General features: G+C 39.6%; 1 protein-coding gene across 1 annotated transcript in view; it reads right to left on the bottom strand.

Moving 5' to 3' along the window:
* The window catches only part of ADAMTS19 (ADAM metallopeptidase with thrombospondin type 1 motif 19), a 131,213-nt gene extending 111,786 nt beyond the window's left edge, over window positions 1-19,427 (bottom strand). The window contains exons 1-2 of the mRNA XM_054285548.1: window positions 19,308-19,427; window positions 17,728-18,338 (exon numbers count right to left, since the gene is read on the bottom strand). Of these exons, the coding sequence (XP_054141523.1) occupies window positions 17,728-18,338; window positions 19,308-19,392 (696 nt within the window). The 5' untranslated portion in view covers window positions 19,393-19,427. The remainder of the gene's footprint in view (window positions 1-17,727; window positions 18,339-19,307) is intronic.
* Between the last annotated feature and the right edge of the window lie 955 nt (window positions 19,428-20,382).

Below are 20,382 nucleotides of genomic sequence, written 5' to 3'. Positions count from 1 at the left end.
TGAGATGACACATACATCAGCCTTTGACTATTGCTTGATGAAAGAGGCTTACTATAACTCTGAGATTAATGTTATGAATTTGAACGAGGCCAAACTTCCTCCAGAGAAAGAGGTTCTCATTTATTAAAATAGCTGCAAGGAACGGAGTGCCCAGGATAAGCCCAGGCACCCACACAGCAAGCCAAAAACGAAACAGTGCGCTCACCCCAAGTGCACTGGGTTCTCCCAAACAAAAAGTACCCCAAAAGAAGAAGAACCCTGACCCAACCGAAGTCCCCACATTTATAGTCCCCCTCGAGTCCAGGATTGGTGCATTTTGGATCCTCATGATGATTGGTCCATTTCCAGGCTTCTCATTGGTCTTTACCCCGTTCATTCTGGACCAATTGTTTCTGCAGGGCTTCGAATGATTGGTCAGATCTTTCATCCAATCTCTCTTCGACCTTGCCTTGCCCCTGTTTCACCAAACCCTGGACCCTTCTAGCACATTCTAATAAGCCCCCCCCCTTAAAATAATACAAATAATATAACATAATTAATACAATATAATTGAACTATATCCTATTTTAACTTAACTTTTACCTATAACATTAGCTCAGCTGGTTAGAGTCAGGTGCTAATAGCACCAAGGTTTGTGGATTCAATCCCTATATGGGCCACCCACTTAAAAGTTGAACTTGATCCTTGTGGGTCCTTTCCAAGTAGGAATATTCTGATTATGTAATTATCCTTGTAACCACAAATTAATTCCTCTCTCTAAACATTAGCAAACAGAACTGCAACTCAACTGCAACCACATTTCAGCTATCACTACACTGCAAATTTGTGAAAGGAGAATAAAGTTTTTACATCTTCACTTAATGTCCTCCATCAAGTTCATACGCTTGATGGCTCATAACAATACACATACCTTTTTTTCCTCCTGTCACTGTCAGCTAATTCACTAGGCTACAAAGTAAATCTATAAATGTATAAAACTGGTAAGTCACAAACAAAAGCAACTTACCTTTGGTCAGGCTACAGCCTTGGTCTGTTTAATTCTTCTGTGCCTCCCAGCTCTGAATGTGCCACTAAAGGAGAGCCAAGCCCCCAGGGATTGTTACTGACTTTACCTCTGGATCATATAAACTTCCAAACTAGGTTTTTCATGACTACATCTCAAAGGGACTGACCCTTCCAGCCACAGAGGGGTTCACTTCTTTTGAAAATATTTCATCATCTAAAACATTGCCTTCTCTCCACATTAATATGAACAAAAGTCATGCTGAAAACCAAGCAAAGTTTACTGGAACTCTTTCTCTCACTCTGCCAGTTAAATTTGTGAGAGTTGGACTTCAAAGTAATCATAGGATGTAACACCAAAGTTACATCTTCCACTGAAAGCCAGACAACTTCACATGAAGAATGAAGTCTTCAAGAAGTGGGAAAGCACAGAACAACAGACAAAAATATAAGATGACTACAGGTAACACAGTTCCTACACTTTCCAATTTCCAATTTATTATTTATGGTTATGGTTATACCTGACATTCAGTTTCTATAAAAATACCTTTTTGTATCTTAACTTTCTAGCTCTGCCTAGTTTTATCTGTTTGTCTTTGGAGCGACTTACTTTTCCTAAGGCATAAGGCGAGTAACATGATATGCTTGTGAAAATGGTTTCACCAAAGCAATGTGCCCACAAGTTCATTACAACATCATGTATGCTTTCACAGGTTTTCCTTAACAGAAAAAAAAGACAAATTTTAAGAAGTTTACTGAAACTAAACATATGTTGCTGTTTTCACAGATTTATTGCTTCAATAGCACATTGTAAATGGACTCCACTGTACACTATTATTTTGGCAGCAGTTATTCTGAAGTGTAGTTTAGCTGTAGTTTGTTTCAATCAAATTAGTTGTGTAAAAACACTGGAATGGCCTCAATATTTTAAAACACAGAATTCATTTCAAACCCTTTAGAATCTTGCAATGAGAAGGCACAGAATAGTTTAAGCACACATAAAAATTTTCAAAATCACTAAGGCACCATAACTCAAATTTCACAAAACTAAATGAAGATAAATAGACATTGATGTTGAGGGAAACCCTATATTTCTTACGATGACTCGTTTTGGAATAACTATAGGAACCTTATAAACAATTACTACCCTACATAGAGTGTCCCATCAACTGTATTTGAGTGTGCTGTTCTTGCTCTCCCTAGATACAAGACTTCTCTTCTCCAGTTTGAGGTAACTGAAGTATCTTTAATAACACTTCATTGAAAACTACTTCCACAAGGCAATTCTAAGTTCCATTTTCAAATGCTTAGAACAGAAAAGTAACAAATATGAAACACAAACTCCTATAGCTAAATGTACCATTACTGTTGTATAGCCTATTTTTCTAAAAAAATGGATGGCAAACAAACCAACTGCATCTAGCTGCAGATAACTTTATCACAAAGTGTCACAGGAATATAATACTGTTATGCATGATAGGCACATACACGATATGTAATAGTAACCTCCAGAACATTTAAAATTTTGGGGCTTGAACAGGTATGACCAGGCAAAGAATGTCATCTATGAGCCAGGTAAAAGCCCAGAAAACAGCAAAAGCCAGCAAGAATCCTAGTATCTTTATTAAAACCATGGAATGACATAAATGTGGGACTCATGGAGATATCAATAATTCACATAACCTCATTTTAGTGTCACCAAAAAAAAAAGTATAAGTATGTATTTATGGAGAGTTATCAGAAGGAACATCATGAAATTCATCTAGGATGAATGCCAAGCCTAGGTCCAGTCCCTGGGACAGATCCGCATCTGGCACTAGTACAGACTTCACATTACATGGATGGATGGTGAGAAGATATTCTAAAATGGTCCTGGTAGTCCTTGAGGGCAGTAGGTATACAATATAGAATCATAATTGTCTGTGATGTTGTTTTACTCAGTTGTTTATCAGCGGTTGTGATCTCTAAATTCTAGTCCAATTCTTTAGTTTCATTCTGTCTTTGCTATAAGTTTTGAATTCTCATCTTGTTCTCTCATTGACTTGTAATCTACATTTTGCCAAGATACTGATGTATTCTTAACTAGCATTCAGTTTGGGTATGATATATGTATATGCTGAATACTGAAAATCTGAGACATTCAGAACTGGTGCCTATATTGTAAAAATTTTACATAAATCACCATTTAAGCCTACTTTTCAATTGCAACATCTACAAAACAAATAACTGCAGTTACATGGTAACATGCACAAATATTTGAAAAATATTTGACAGAAGCACTCTAAATGCATTTTTCCTGTTACCATGTTGCACAGCTAAAATTACTGGGTAACTAAATATTTATTTTTTACTAAATTGCAGATATCAAGATTCTTGATACACAGCTATAGAATAGCTTTACATATACCCATCTATTAGTGTGTTTAGGTTCTACAGCCTTTCAAAGAGAAGGAAAAAGGAAAGGGGAGAGAGACTACGGAATATAGACATGGTCTGGAAATTTGAGTTTCCTGAACCAATTTTCCTTCACCTAAAGAGTTTCATGTTCACTCAAGAAAACTATTCCACAATTATAACTTTAAAATCATAAATTCAAAATTATTAATACCTGAAGATTTATACTTAGCAACTACAAACCAGGAAGTGCAGACTAAACACAGGCATGTTCTTCTTTGTTTCTTTTTTTTTTTTGTATGCAGCATTCTGGAAGTTTATGATGTATAGAAAGCCTACTACCCCCAGCACAGGTAACTTAATTAGAAAGAACAGCATATGCAACTGTTTTAAAGCCAAATTAGCATTTTTGATCCAAGTGCTACAAGGTACCGTTGAAATGAAATTGAGTATACATGACAGTCAATTTAAAAACTGTTTTCGAGACACATAGGATCAATGAGACACTGAAAATACCCTTGATTTTTAAAATAACTTAAATTGAAAAACTATTTCATTCATTTGCTACAGGCAACTATAAAAGGATTGACTAATACTATTAAAAGAGACAGCTATGGGCAAGTCAGACTTCATCAACGATGCAGCTATTTAATGTTCAGAATATCCATACTTGCACACAAGGCACACTGTAATCCTTAAGAAAATAAACACAATACTTTCATCCTTAGATGCCTAAAACAATGCAGATTTTATGGCAACCATGACTTTGACACAAAAGACAACAACATGTAATATGCCAATTCACCATGTTATATGTTAATGGTCTCTTTCTGATCATTTCTCCCTTCACTCAGTAGCTTCTACCCTTTATCTTAGGAGGTTGAACTAACTAGATCTAAAACCAACTAGATCTTGGAATTATTCCTCTCTCTCATGTAGTTTTGTCTTCTATTACAGAAGAAACAGAAACTACAAGGAAGGGCTAGAAAGCCTTAAAGGCTGACTGTTAGTTCAGTAACATAAGATGAATTTCTAAAATCATAGAATGATTTGGGTTGGGAAGGACATTGAAGATCCTCTCATTCCAAGCCCCATGTCATGGGCAGCAACACCTGGCACTAGACCAGGTTGCTCAAAGCCCACCCCGACTGGCCTTGAACATTGCCAGGTATGGGGCATCCCCAGCTTCTCTGGGCAATCTGTTTCTGCACCTTCTGAGGAAAGAATTTTGTTGTAATTTCTAATCTAAACATTTATTCAGTTTTTAAGGTATTTCCCTTATCCTATCACCCCAAGACCTTGCAAAAAGTCCCTCTCCAGCTCTTTTCTAAACTTACAATCAGATCAGAAGAGACTTTCTCAATTACAGAATGTTAAAAGGCAAGACAAATGAGGCTGTTGTTCTGGCCACGATGATAACTCTCAAATAGCTCTGGGCAATATATGCTTAATAAAGCAAGATAACAGTATTCCATCCTAGCTGTCTAAACACTAAGATTTAGATCTGATTTCATACTGATTTAGATCAATGGTAGTGTTTTTTTAATAAATATAAAGTTATTTTACAAAATTAAGGATTCCGAATTTATGCTACGTAGCAAAAATCCATTGCCCATAGCTTTATGTTACAAAATTAATTCATTTAACAATAATATTTAATGCATGGAGCTAGAGCTACTAAAGAGAAGACAACTAGAAAGCAATGTCTGCGCAAAAATAAAAATTGGCCACCTTATTCCTCTTCACTTGCATTAAAAAAATCACTATTACTGACTCAAAAATAATTAAAATTCTACTAAAAGAACATGGAAAATTTCTATACTCACAGCTCTAAATGACGATCTACGGACAGAAACATTTATTTTTTTTAAAAAAAGTCCTTTCAGTGGTCTCCCAGCATCTTGGTTTTCAGGTTTCAAATTTTGATCTGTCCTTATGAGGGCTACAGAATTAGTTTTTCATTTTTCTCAGTTCTCATTTTCATGTAGGCATATGATCCAAGAAGCTGGAAGTAATAAAAGGGCCATGTCTTCAGTTTGGTTCATTAAAAACACAATGATCAGAGCTGACTGTGGTTCAAGCACAGTTTCCACATATTTTCATTTTGCCCCCTATACAATCCTGTATTAAATATATGTTTTATGTGGTTGCATGACTTCAGCTCCATTGCTGGTGCATGCACCAACTGACAAATGAATAAAAATGCTTCCAATCTGTTGCCTGAAATGTTCAAAAAAGCCTTACTTTATTTTGCTTCAGGAAGTATGCTGGGGCATAATGTTCAACCAACCACAGATGACTAATATAGGCCAATAAAATAAACTACAACCAAAATGAAAATCAAAGTACTATTATATTTGAACAAGCCTGACACAGCTCTTTACTTGCAGAATTCAAAGGAGAACTAGCATAAAACTCCATTTTTAAAACAGCCACCTAACCTGCAAATTGTGTCTATCATGTTGTCCTAACTAAGGCATGATGTTAACAATGATTTGGTTTTGTTCACCAAGTATATGCTATATAAAATGGAACACAACCACTCACTTACTGTTAAAAAAATAAAACTCAGAAACCCAGCCATAACTCCTTTCCAGAATAAATACAAGAGCTTCTATAAAGTGAGTCAGGATTAAAAAAATTTTATTCCATAAAACTTAAACTAAAAACTCTTTACAATGAGATGGTTTAGTGATATTTAAGATCACTTATCTCACAACAACGTTTGAGTAGTTATCAATACATTCCAAGAAAGACTGTTTGCACAGCTAAACATGACTAGCTATGAAAAAAGCAACACCTATGGAAACATATCACCTAAGGAAAAAATCCTTGCAATTAAAGACTCAGAGCTCATAAAGATGTTCCTTTAGAACATTTTGGTGTAATATGAGTAACTTCAGCAATCCTTGTGGTAAGACTACAAACCACTCTTTTGGAGTATGAATCAAAGGGCTGTACCTTTAGCTAATGAAACCGCATTAAATCTATTTCTTTTTAGAGCAAGCCTGGATTTTATCCCATCAGAATTTGAAATGGTATTTTATAGAGGAAAAGTATAACAACACACAAAGGATAAGCACTAAGCATTCTACACCTAGTCCCATGCAGGAAGTTAAACAGGAAATACCAACAACTCTGATCTGCATTAGATAAAACACCTAGACTAGTACCAAGATGACCAACACAAGAGATCCAAATTTAAATTGATTCATCCATGTAAAACACTTAAATAGTGCATACCAATGAGCTAGCATTGTTCAAACCCATGCGCTTTCATAGTAGCCACAGAAGGATGTGGCACAGTTCCAAAACCCACCCATGATTGTCCATAGAGAAATTTAATCTCTGCTAATCCTTACTGAAATATCAATCCTTGACTCCATTATCTTGGGTTTTTTCTGACAGAGAGGCTGAACTGCTCCTATTATTCCTATTATTAAACATTATTTAATTCAAGGCAACATCCCATGAAACTCAGTTTCATTCAAATCTGCAATCTGCCAAAATTACTAAATGCAGAAAACAGTAATTCAGGAAAGGAAAATAAAATATATTTATAGATATAGAACTACAATTAAACAAATAAAGTTAGTTCTTCTATAAAATAAAGTTATGCTTAGGGTTTTTATATCTCTATGTAGAATTATATTAATCCAAACCAGACAGCTTTAAGAGAAATAAACAAGACTCCCACAACATTGTTTTAAAAAGTTGAAAATATATAGAAGTTATATTCTTCTATGACTCCTGACTGAATTTTTTTTCCTAATCTATGCAGTTTTTGGGTTTTAACTTTTAAACCTAGACCCTACTTTCACTTTTTGAGGAAAAAAAATCAATTTCTTTTCTTGTGCTAAGAAACTAAAGCCCTGCTACCCTTAGAAAGAAGGAACAGTTATCTAATTATTCTTCAAGAATTTTTATTTAAATTAAAAGAAGAAATATAAATTTGGATTAAGGTTTTTCTTTTCTTCTAAGTTAAAGAGCTTGATTTTATGTGCATAAGAACACAAATGGTGATCCGAGTGGAGTTTTGACATTAGCATCTCTTGAACGAAGCACCATCAGTCTGACTGGTCACTTCCAAATAAAGTTGCTTCTATGAAATAGGCAAACGATTTATTACCCAACACGAAATACAAACGAAAGGAATTATTTCATTCCATTATTTCCCATGTAAATGATTTAGTATGGGAAATTAAAAAAAAAAAAAAACAAACTAACTAAAGAGACACCCAAGAAATGTGTTGTTATTATTGTGCTTCCTTAGATAGGTTACTACAGAAGAAACAGGTAATTGGACAGAAAAAGTGAACCGTGATAGGACTATCAGCCAGAAACTGGAAAACAAAGCTTTTATATGCCAAATTGCATCCATTTTACTCTATAAATCCTCTTCCACTTTAAACTCACTCACTACCCTCATGTATTTCTAAATAAATATTTAAGGTGAGGTCCATTGAGGTCACAAAGAGACAAAAGAGACTGGCAATCTCTTATTTAGACATAAAATCACCTAAGCAACTTCCTGTCTCCTAACTTACAAGATTGTCAATTCTCAGGTTTCAAAAGTTGCGCAAATTAGAATCGTTTCACACACAGCTTACAGCAGAAACTCATACAGACAGCTTCATGTTTAGGAGCATTTTTCAAAAGAAAATTAAGTAAGACCACAATTAAATATTAAAACAATATGAGTCCCTTATGATGTCCCTTTTATGTCCTGTGTCCCAGTTCCAGAAGAAAACTAAAGTACTTCATACATGCCTTGAATCAGAGTTACATCTGAGTTTTCAGGGTTATAATCCAAATGCCAGGCTAATCAGACAAAAACAAAAAAAACCAAACCAACCAACCAAAAAGAAAGCAAAAAAAAAGGCAAAAAAAAAAGCAAAAAAAAAAGATCATTCCAAATTGTAAGCACATCTGAAGCATAGTTTAACATTTTATATAAAAGATGGCATAACTGTAATGGTTGTAGCTATCACTTGGGCACTTCCACCCAGCATCCCCTGAAGCCCAGAGGGACAGAGCAGGACATCTACTTTGCACTGCAGCATAAAAAGTTGTCCCCAGATGCACATGCAGAAATATCTGTATTTTCCTTAACTTGCTACTATCTAAATAAGCTTGCCCTGACTTGACCCAGTTAAACTTCCGACATCTAATGAGAACTTAAGGTAGCACAGCTGAGATCATAAAACAAGCATATGCAATTGTTGGAAGATAATCACACAGAAACCAAATCACTTCACAAGTCAGTTTTGGGGCACATTTCTACATTTTTGGATGCAAAACTCATTCAGAAAATAATTCTGACTGAAGTACTGGTAGACCGAAGAAAAACATTCAACAGCACAGGCTTCCAAAAAAATTTTACTTCTATTCACTTACATGCAGATGTATGCATTATTAGCAGCTAATGTTAGGAGACTGATTTCTCATTCTAATTCAACTGTTCTAAAATTAACACTAGAAATATTCTTCATTCTTTCACTTCCAAATAAAACTTATTGCTCATTTATGATGGCATATTAGAAGCAATAAAATAAAAAACTAATAAGAAGACCAGATTGTCCAGGCAATGACATGTTAACAACAAAAGGTTAACTGAGCTGCTAATGCACTGCAGATGGACATCTGATCTTAAAACTAATATAGATGTTTTGCGCTATTGGTTTATAAAAATTTGACCAACTACTGTCTGGATCTGCAACACAAGACAGATGCTCATGCTTAGTATATTTCATGCTATTTCCACAACTTCTCTGCAAGGAGAAACCAACCAGCCCTCCCGCTATATCCCTGAAGTCACCTGAGAGATCTGAGTAAACCAAGGAAAGACACACACCACAGAAAAACGTCTGCAAACACCTCATTCTCCCACAAATCCAAATCACTCTGGACACTCCCTTCTATTGAGGTACTTCTCCTCATCAGACAGCAAAGAGGTATGTTCACCATTTGAATACTACCTCTACATGAGCATTGGTTTTCACAGACTCCTCCTGAATATTCCCACCTTCCATCAATCTTACAGCTCAAACACCTAATGCTTTCTCTTGGGTTTTTTTTCCTATTTCCCAGCTCCCCCTATTTTTATCTTATTTAGCATGGAGATCATGAATGCTGCTTTTTTTCCCCTGTCACATCCAACATCATTAACAACCAAAATAATCTCCACTCCCGCAAGAAAACATTTTGAAAAGAAAGACAAAGAACAGTCCTTTTAACATAATATTACGAGAGTTGCAACATGGAGAACATTTGGTTCTTTTAAAAATCCTGGTTCATTTGCTAGCGAAGAAACAATTGGCAGATACATGAGATATATAAGCCAGGGATACATGTTCTTAAAAAAATGTTCATTTCACTAACGCTACCATTTGTAGCTGGAAGTGCTCTGCCTTTTCTTTTTAAAGCAGTTAACATCAAATAAGGAGGCCAAAATGTCACTAATTTACTAATTTAATTAATGGAATTACCCAGATTTTCTGATTTACCATCTCACTTCTCTATCTTGAAAAGTAACCTTGATAATTTTATACGTTCATGACAATAGGCAGAGATTCCAGGTGATGCATAGCAATCTCTTTTTTTTTTCCTTAAATGAAGCCACTCTGGAGACAGCGTATTTCTAATTTCTAATTATCACTCAGAAATATATTGCAAAGGAAGTACTTGTACTCAAACCAGGCCCTTTAGGAAGATAGCAGGCTTTTATAAGCAGGATTGGAATCACAAATCAAACCTGTCTAAGGATAGAGCACCTGCATCATTGTGGGATGAAGCTCTTCGAAGAAAGGAATCATTACCACATGGTCTGAGGCATGGTGGCCCAAAATCTCACACACCATGTGACAGTGTTTAATATTAAAGGAAACAGAGATTGTTACAGTTCAAACGTAGTCTTGGCCTAAGTCAAACCTGATTTTCTAAGTCTTTCAGCTTTACATTAACAATACTGTTTGTATGTTTAGAAGACTTATCTTTCTTATGAATTAGGATGAGGTCTCAGATACACAAAACAAAAATCTAACCAAAAGATGTTTCATCCAGAAAGATAAAGAAGAATAGCAACAGACTGCAGCAGCAGAACCCAGGAGGAAAAACAAACAAAGAGGGCTTATTCCTTTATCTTTACGCAGATCTTTGTTGGTTTATGGCACTTGATGACAGTAATGAAATTTTAAAGGGATACATCTCCAGTACTAAGAAGGGAAGGGAAGGGAAGTTCCGGGAAGGGAAGGGAAGTTCCGGGAAGGGAAGGGAAGGGAAGGGAAGGGAAGGGAAGGGAAGGGAAGGGGAGGGGAGGGGAGGGGGGGAGGAAGGGAGGGGGGGAGGGAGGAAGGGAAGGAAGGAAGGAAGGAAGGAAGGAAGGAAGGAAGGAAGGAAGGAAGGAAGGAAGGAAGGAAGGAAACAAAACAACCCTCCCCCCCCCCACAACCTAGATCTAATAGTTCTGTTTGCAATTAACTTCCTGTTCAGCAAGTTTGTTAATTGTGATTTCTTGTGCATATATGCTAGTTATTTCAGCTGGCCACAATCACCTACTCCATCTCACTTTTCTTAGGCTTCTCTACTGTGTGCTGAGCTCTGCTTCATTAGATTTTCCAGGTGATATTTTAATAAAGAGATTTAAATAGAGCGATTACAAACACAGCAGCTAAACTTTAGCTGGAGGCAAAAGTGCCTCTGCCTAACCATGCCGCAGTAACCTCAAGTAAACAACTTGTTTTGTCCTGTTGGCAACCAGACTTCCTACAGGGCTGGCTGCCCTCCTTTTTCACACCTTCCACTGTCATGTAAATCCAGGAGGAAAAAGCCAGATGAGTTTCAACACCGACACTGAAAGACTTCATTCATCCAGGAGCACTACCGCATCTCATTGGTTCTCCAGCCTTATGCGGAGGTAGAAAGCACTAATTTCTTGTCCAACGCTTTATCTTCCCGGGATGTTTGGTTTTTGGGTTTTTTTTGTTCTGAGGGAAAAAAGACTTAAAACCCTTTCACAACAGAGCAAAGCTGCTTTCAGTTCTAACACTACCACTCATGTCCTACCTTGCTCACCAATTTATAGCGATCACAAATTTTATATTGCCCATTTAAGCGTGTTTAAAACACAAATAAGGCATATTTTAAAGTCAACAAAGCAAATCTTGTTGAAGCTGTGAATTCTCAGTATGGGATACTCATTGAGTACCTTCATTCACATATTTATTTCTGTCCTTCTCAGTAAAGTTTCTTTTCTCTAACAAACTCACAATGAAACAGTAGGCAGACTGCTTCTATTTGTTCTCCCTTCGTTTAAGGATCCCAGGAAGCCGGGTGAATAGGAGAGAGTTTGTACTTAATTTCATCCTGGCAGCCTGTAAGTATAATCCTATTGAATTTTATAATCCTCCTTCTGCAATGTCAAACTCTAGCATGTATGTATCATATGGACCAAAAAGACTGCTAGCATTCTCTTTTCTTTACCCTTTTATGAAAAATTGTTGGTGATCTCTGTTTTCTAATGCTTACCACCAGCATAAAAGAAGCTGTAATTGTCTCAAATTTCTTTTGGAAAGCATCTGGTGTGGAAGTTACTCAATACGGATGTGTAACTGCAAGGGTCACTGAGGTGGGGAGGAAGGGGCACTACATTTGGTTGACAAAAGGCTGGGTATTTAACCCATTTCAGCTTGCATGTGGGTACTGTATGATTCAGGATCTGTAATGGGGTAGTTGCATTCCAGCCTGATCGAAGCAAGAAGTCTATTTAAGTCTCAGAGCATTACAGGGAGAGCTCACATTCTGTAATAGCACATCTTCCCAGGGCAATGCATGAAGCCCAAACGTATGAGTTGTTCTGACCACCTGCTCACAGAGGCGGACAAAAGCAGAGATACTCACAAAAGCAAGACTTTAGCTTGCATGTCCACCACACAGCAAACAGACTCATTACTCACACCACAGGCAAACAGCCTATTCATCCTCAATGCATCAGATCCCATGCCAGGAAAGGAACTTTCCAGCAGGTTAAATATTGCACTGCCACTGAAAGCTGTGCAACCAAAAGGAAGAGAAGTTCAGGATAGCTTTACAAAACTTTTTGACCTGTCCAAAAATTCAAGTATACTTGCCATGTCAGGCACTACTCTCATTACAGGAATCACAAGGAAGTGTAACAATATATTCATGGGGATTTTTCCCATATAAAAATGTTGAAACTCTAGGGTTAAAATCCCTGTCTAGGAAGAAAGATGTCAAAACACAGATTCAGCTTTTTCTTAGGCTGAATCCTATCCCCAAAAGTGATTGTGTGCAGAATTGTAGGAAAACATAAACTTCTTAATAGATTTTATTACTATTACTCATTCCAATTTCATTGTGCTTGTTCTGAGACAAGCTTCAAAGTTAGACTGTCTTCAATGGAGACGTACAAAATAATAATTCCAGTTTTTTAGAAGCTCTAGTGTCCTGAATGTAAGGGACATGTGAAATTAGAGTATCCTAAGAAGTCTAAATATTTTTAATGCATCATTTGCCATTCAATTACTAGTAGTTAATAACACTAATCTTCAAAACTAATCTTCACAAACTTTGTATCAGAAGTAAAAAAAGATATGCATTTCCTGTAGAGCTGCTTCAGGTTTTTTTCAAATCTTACTGAAGTGCTATACAACCTTCCATTGGCCAGTAAAAGGCACATACATTTTTCACATCCTTATTTACTTGTTTTATTGTAAAAGTAGGACATTACAATTAGAAATATTCATTGAAACGCTGCCCTCCAATGATACTTGGCACATTTCTGCATGGCACAGAACAATTGTCATCCATTCTTTTGATTATCCTGGCAGCATTGCTTTGGATAGGGCTATTTAAGTGAAGTACTTGTCTATATAGTTTTAAAACCTGCTTGTCACTGGCAGTGAGGCAGTGAGGCCTAATAAAAGCACCACACACTTCTGTAGACAGCTCTTCCCTGGACTGGAGATATGCTAAGACTTGTTCCAACTCAAGTCACTGTGAGAATGCACATTACTTTTAATAGCAAATTGTATTTTACACAGATTCATCCGAACTATAAATATGCTGTTGCTTGATTCCAATGTCAACCCAAATGTCAATGTTGTCTTCTTAGGTGGAGCTCCAGAGACTTCTTAGACAACTTACAAGAAGATGAACAGCACAGCAGCAAGGAGCTGCATTGTTCTGTCCATTCCCTGTGTCTACATTTGCTCCTGTTTACATGCTCCATTACTATAGAAATAAAAAGCCATTCAGATCCTTTCTCGGCCCAAACAGAAATAGCTGTTCTCTATCTATTGCAGACTGCTTCAGTGAAAAGAAGAAGAAATGTTGGGGAAATCCCTGCCTGTCAGTAGAGTACTACTGAAGGAATTAATTACTGAGAAAAAACTGTAGTCATACCTCTCTTTTTGAAATGAAATGAGTAGGGGATAAAGCACATATATGCCACATTTACAGAACTCTGTGGTAAAAGCAGTGAGACTACTTCAACTTTCATTCTAGAAGTAGATACAGGACCAGCAGTCTGATTTCTTAATTCTAAGTGCACAGTAAATTTCTCCTACAGCATGCTATACAAAATTACCATATATATATATATATATATATATATATATATATATATCTCACCAGCCACAAATAAAACTGTCCAATAACCTTTGACACAATTTTCTTCTTTTTTCAAATATTATGTCAGAACACAAGCAAACAGAAGAAACAACCATTTAAATAATTAATGGTCCAGCTCTTCAATTCATCACTTACAGAAGAACAGTCTCAGTGGCATCAGCAGGACTGTTTACATCCTGGTATTTGGCTAGCCATGAACAAGAAGTAGGCAGTCAGCATGCAGATGGGAGAATCCTTGGAAACCTCTCCTTAATCATCACCACAGCACCAGTGCAGAATCCCAAAATGTACTCAGAGTAAATCTCACTGAGCTTCAAAGAGATGTAAGCCTCCACAAGTGTTTTACCAAGGAGTTGGAGAGGACTGTCACCACTGATCATGCGAGCTCTGAGACTGCTCAGGTCACCATGATGAAGTTTCTAGATAGTCCGTGCATATCTCCAACCTTTAGATTCATTACAAAATAACCACTTAGTTAAGTTTTGTTTGTTAAGATTAAGCAGCTTAATAAAGACACTTCTGAATGCTTGCAGTCAGAATTTGGTTAGTAATTATCCATGAGTACAGCGTTCATTTCTCACTTGTATTTTGGCATGATTTTTATAAGGCATTAGGAGCCCCATTAATATTACCCCTCCATAATGGTTCTTGATAAGCAGCTTAAAAAAAAAAAAACAAACACTACTGAAGCTCTCAAGAACTGTGAAATAATATAGGGAAGCTTTAATGCTGTCCTTTATGTGAGATGCTTTACACAAATGCAACCAGTGAAATATTCAAAAAGCATCTAAATTTCAGCTTCAGAGGGTAAGGTCTTTAACATCTGCAGCAATATTCTTCTTTCTATGTACATAAGTGGATTACTACACAGACCTTTTTCCCCCCCTATTTCCTGAATATCACTGGCACATGAGGTCACTGTGCCTTGAGAAACTGGACTGATAGCAGTATCCTATGTGGATGGTACAATAATTTGACCTAAGGCCTCTCTTTAATTTATTGAAGATGCAGTATCTTTTGACAAAACTAGTCCTACAGCAATAGCCACACATCTGTACTGCCAGGTATGACCTTTCCCTGCATATGATGGCCAAACCACTACACTCCTCCACCCTTTTTCCTGCAAAGAATAATCACTGTTGTCTGTCAGACTACAGCTAATCTTTTTGGTCAGTAAAAAGACTCACTGAAAGGCTATTTCTGAAGAGCAGAATGGTATAATCTAAGCTGCATACCAGCCCACATTTGACTTTCCAAAGTGTATGCAGCTTACTAAACCTAACCCAAGGTTTGCAAGGCTTTGAAATGAGAGTGCATCTAAGACACTCGTATTTTCTCTGAAATGTCTTTATATTTAAAATGAAAAAATAAATTTTAATTCCAGTAACTAAAATAAAATATTTTTGGGGACAAGTTCCAATGTTATTTTACATGTTAAAAAAAGAAAATGTAGTTTGAAATACAGCTTGGCTCTATTTGCAGGTTCAGGCCTAGATGAAACATGGTGGAATATCCAACGCATGTTAGGATGTTTTTTCAATACTCTTGGAAACTCAGCAACTTACATATGTAATAGAGCCCAAGCAATGACTGAATAAAGAATGACAAATAGCTTAGGATTTGTTATGACAACTTTGACATAATAGCACTGTGCAATTTTTTTTAACTAAGCCTGACACAGCAACACTCTCAGGAAGAACAGCTGCTTAACTATTTCGCCACAAACAGGACAGTGCAGTTGAGGATCATGACAACACCAGTCAACATCAGCAACAGTTGACAATTTTATTTGAGATACACAGAACACTTTATGTTTCAGCTGCAGTTTTCTATATGGAGAGCATGATTTGGGCACATGCACACTTAGATGGCCAAAGGCTTTGGAGTAAGCTGGTACTCCTAGTAAAGTCTAACAGTATCAATAATTACTAACAGGGCTCTCTAAAAACTGGGATCTATCCAAAAAGTGAATCAATTTTTATAATAAATCAGAGGTGTTACAGACGTGCAATGATGTACATGGCTTTTGAATAGACACAATAAAAAGGTGATAATTATTTCTACCAATTTCTTTACAAAGATTTTCTCACCTAATTTTACCCAAACACAATGTAGAAGGAAGCAAAACTCTCAAAATAAGAAGGAGCATAGAAGTCAAATGCTTTTCATGAACACAAAACTCTTTTACCCAATTGTTTTCAAACCACCATCAATTGACTTTCAATATTTTTCTCCACAATTAATTCTACTACTTTGCTTCAGAAAATCTGACAAAATATCAATAATTAGATGCCAACCACTTAGAGTTGTGTGAAACTTGGCAGTTTCACTTTGCAGGAGTGCAGGCAAATATTTTATTTGGTGTCAATCCACCATTTTCAGTTTGTGTTGATTTTTGAATAAGTTCAAATAGGCAAATGAATAAGCAGTCAAAATTTCCATATTTTACCTGGTTTCTCTTCATGGCCATACAAATAAAAAGGCATATCTTCATGAATCAGCAATGGAGCAAGTCAGATGTTCAAATTCAGAAAGAAATACAAGGAAAAATCTATCATGCAGTTATGGTGATCTATACCCAAATCCCAGAATTATGGAGGATATTAACCCTCTCCAGCACCACTACTCTTTCTATTCTAAATTCTGTTAAGCGCTCCAAGAATGTGCATTTATTATGCTACATAAAGGCCCCAAATGATAGTAGCCCCAAAATAATAGTAGCAATAATTGGGGTTTTTTAAGGTCCTGCCAGTATTCTATACCATCACAGGTAAACTTTGTTTCATTCTACACTTTCCACCCACCTGCAAGTACCTTAGGATGACTGCTCTTTGGATCATCACTGCTGTTGTCAGTGTACCCAATTCTGCTCTCTATCTAGCAAAACTCACGATTGATGCAACAGAAATAATAGCAGGGGGAGCTTGTTTTAAATAAACGAATATGCCACAGAAGTAATAACAATTGAAAAGGTCTGACTGTACTAAGGTTTCTGCTGAGAACTTACTCATTGCATTCTTCTGTGGAGGAGTTAAAAGGAAAGTCCCAAATTCAAGTAACTACAGGCAACACATGTGAGAAGCTGTGAGGCAGAGAAAAAAGGCCAAAGAGGTGAAAGTAAAGGAGTAATGAAAAGGAGAAAGGAGACATTGGTAAAATACTGCTAGAAATAAAAAAGACAGAACAGTTTGAAAACTGAGCTGCAGAAGGAAGATAATTCAAATGAGGGAAATAACTTTAGAATACAGGATGAGAATGAAGAACAAATGGATTACAGATGGACTACAGGAGAGATGATGAGACAGAGAAAATAAAGGAGACAGAGCATGGAGGTATCTAATTACAGAACTCATTGAAGGCAAGATAAAATTACACATGGAGATGAGAAAAGTTTAAGAAAGGATGGCGTAAGAAATGGAAATCCAGAACCAGAAAGGTCCCTATCTGGAAACAGGATAAATAATATCACCATTGTACAGGCTAAAGGCAGAATGAGGAATTGAGAGCTGTTATGAGAAGTGTATGAATAGGAAAACTGTTAAAAAATTAAGTTAGGTACAGAGGTAGGACCCAAGATGCTACCAAGAAAGAAAGAAGACCTTAGGAAATGAATGGGAATGAAAAGAAATAGATGAAGCAGGGACTTGTATGCAGGCCTAGGTGCATGCAAGGTCATCTTACCAGTCCACCACAGGTACTGAAGGAGGCGAAGGAGCCCGGGTAGCGGAGGACAGCACCACTGTAGTAACAAGCTCTCTCAGGTTGCAACTGTGTGGCACTGGGTGGAGTTTTGCCCTCACCCCCAAGCCGCTCTTCCACAGCAAAGCCAGGAGCCAGGAAGCGGCTGTCCCTCTTGAGCAGCAGGTATAGTTCCCGAGCAAAAGCTGGGATCCTCAGCAGCACTTCATCTCCATCCTCTGCTGAAGGTGGTGGTGGGGGGGATGGTGGTGGTGGCAACTGAGAGGCAGCACCAGACCCCTGGGGCAGAGGGGACCAGTGGTAAAACTCCTGAGACTCATACTCATCCTCTGTGTCCTCTTCCTCTGCTGCCTCCCCTACAGCCTGTGCCTGCCCATCCACCGAGGAGGAGACTGAACGCACCTCTCGGGAGCTGCCAGCTGCTGGGCTGGGTGTGACTGGGCCACTGAAAGTGCTGCTTCGGTTCCCACTACTGGGATCAATGTTGCAACCCCCACCACCACCACTGCCACCCGCTGGCTCCTGCTGGCCCGGGCTCCACAGTGCAGGGAAGACGATCTCCCACTCCTCAGTCTCTTCTGAAGCATGGAGACCTGTGAGAAATGCAGCAGATGCTTTAAATGAGTGAAGCACTGAACAGCATCCAGTGCCTGCTAAAAACATTCCCCTTTGCCCACCATAAGATGGTCCTTCTGATTCCAAGACCAACAAGCATGCCAGAAAAAACAGTGGGGTTCATTTGCTTCTTTCATCTTGTCCTTATGCAGAGCAGGGGGGCCAGTTGTTGGATGCGTCTGTTCTGTTGATGTGTCTGGAACACACAAGGTTCTGCAGAACATAGAGAAAGCTGGACCTCAAGCTGGGCAGAAGCTGTGTTTGTACCAGTAGCTGGGGATGTCTTTCCTTTAGATCACCACCTCCATGCGAGGAAAGTTGCATAAACCCTTCATCATTTAGACAAAGCAACAACTGTTTCATATAGCTAAAATAAAATTGCTGGGGAAAACCTGAACAAATTTGAAAATTTCAACCTTCGTCTCAGCATGCTGTGCAAGATCCATTATGCCTCCCAAAGTCTGGCCAAATACACACATACACACACACCATGGCTGCACATACAAGTAGCAGTTGCATGCACATGATGTATGATGATCATTCTTATAACGAAACTGAATTAGAATCACTTACTACTGATACTTGCACATCCCAAACACTCTACATCACAATACAACCAAAGTCCAGCATGCCAGCATTATGTTTACAAAGATCTGAGCACACACAACCTACACTAGCCTGAGACAGGAAACAGTTTTATTTACACATTCATCGCACACTCTAGGAACAGCACAGCCAGGAGAGATGACAGGGCTGCTTGTGGAAATCAGGTCTCGTACAGAGCAGCGCTGCGCAGTGCACTCCCACAGCCAAGGCGCACACTATCTGATCTCCCATCGCTTACGGGGGGCGGGCGCGGTTAACAATGGCCAGGTACCGCCACCGGCAGCCGCGGGGCGCGGAGGCCGCCCCGGGCTCGGCCCGTCCCGCGAAAGGCGCGCACTTACCTGCGCCGAGCCCGCTTGACAGCACGCACAGCTGGTAGAACACGCAGCAGACGCGGCTCAGGCGCATCCTTCCTCCCAGCGCCATCGGCTCCGCGCCCGCGGGACGCCGGCTGGCAGGACACGCAGGGCCGTGCCGAGTCGTGCCGGGCCGAGCGGGGAGTGCCGTGGGGCGCAGCCACCTGGGCGCCCGCGGAGAAACTCGGGAGAGCGCGAGCGGCGCGTCCCGGCGGGGCGGGCAGGCAGCACCGGCGGCGCGGGATGCGCAGCGCACGGCGGCCGGGCGCGTGTGTGTGCGTGTGTGTGCGTGTCTCTGTCCGTCTGTCCGTCTGCGTGTGCGTGTCCGTGTGTGTGCGCGTCTGCGTGGGCGCGGGCGCGGGCAGGCAGGAGCGCGGCCCGTGCGCGCACACAGCGCCCGGCGGCGGGCGGGCAGCTGCGCCCCGGCGGCAGCGACCGCGCTGCCCCCGCCCGCCGCTCGCCCCCACGGGGCGGGACGCGCCGGGCCCCGTCCCGTCCGGCCCCGCCCCGCCCCGCCCGGGCGGGCACCCGCCGCGGCCCCCCTTCCCTCGCCCCGCCGCAACCCCGCCGCCGGGCCGCGGGCAGGCGCCCGGGCGGGTCCGCGGGCAGCCGAGCCCCGGCCGCGGTGCCGGAGACGGCGCTTCGCAGCCTGCCGCCCCTCCCGTCTGCGAGGGGCGCGCACCGGTGCGCCCCGGCCGCGGGAAGGGTTCCCCTCATCCCCGTCGCCAGCAAGGCGCTCAGGGGAGCCTTTGCCTAAATTCAGGGAGCAGCAGACACTGACTGCTTTTGCCTAGTTTTGTGTAATTTGATTCTAAACTCCTTTTGCCCCCACCACGCAGCTCTCCCTGGAAACCCATCACTTTCCACCCCGGCCCTTGTCAGCAGAGGAACGAGTAAATGAGGAGCTGAGCAAAAAGCTTTAGCTGCACATCTAGCATCAGCATGAACTGCAAAAGCAGCAGGTAAACACGTCCCTCTAAAAGTCGGATTTTGTCATAACTTCTGCTGCTTTACCTACTGTTCTTAATGTCAAAGGTGATTGTTGTGCCTTAGGGGAAGG

This window comes from Melozone crissalis, unplaced genomic scaffold (assembly GCF_028551555.1).
Source record: "Melozone crissalis strain CALT ecotype California unplaced genomic scaffold, PUWL_Pcris_2 ptg000005l_1, whole genome shotgun sequence".
NCBI classification, from domain to species: domain Eukaryota; kingdom Metazoa; phylum Chordata; class Aves; order Passeriformes; family Passerellidae; genus Melozone; species Melozone crissalis.
The sequence above is the reverse complement of the archived record's forward strand: the minus strand, read 5'-3'. Positions and strand labels throughout refer to the sequence as shown.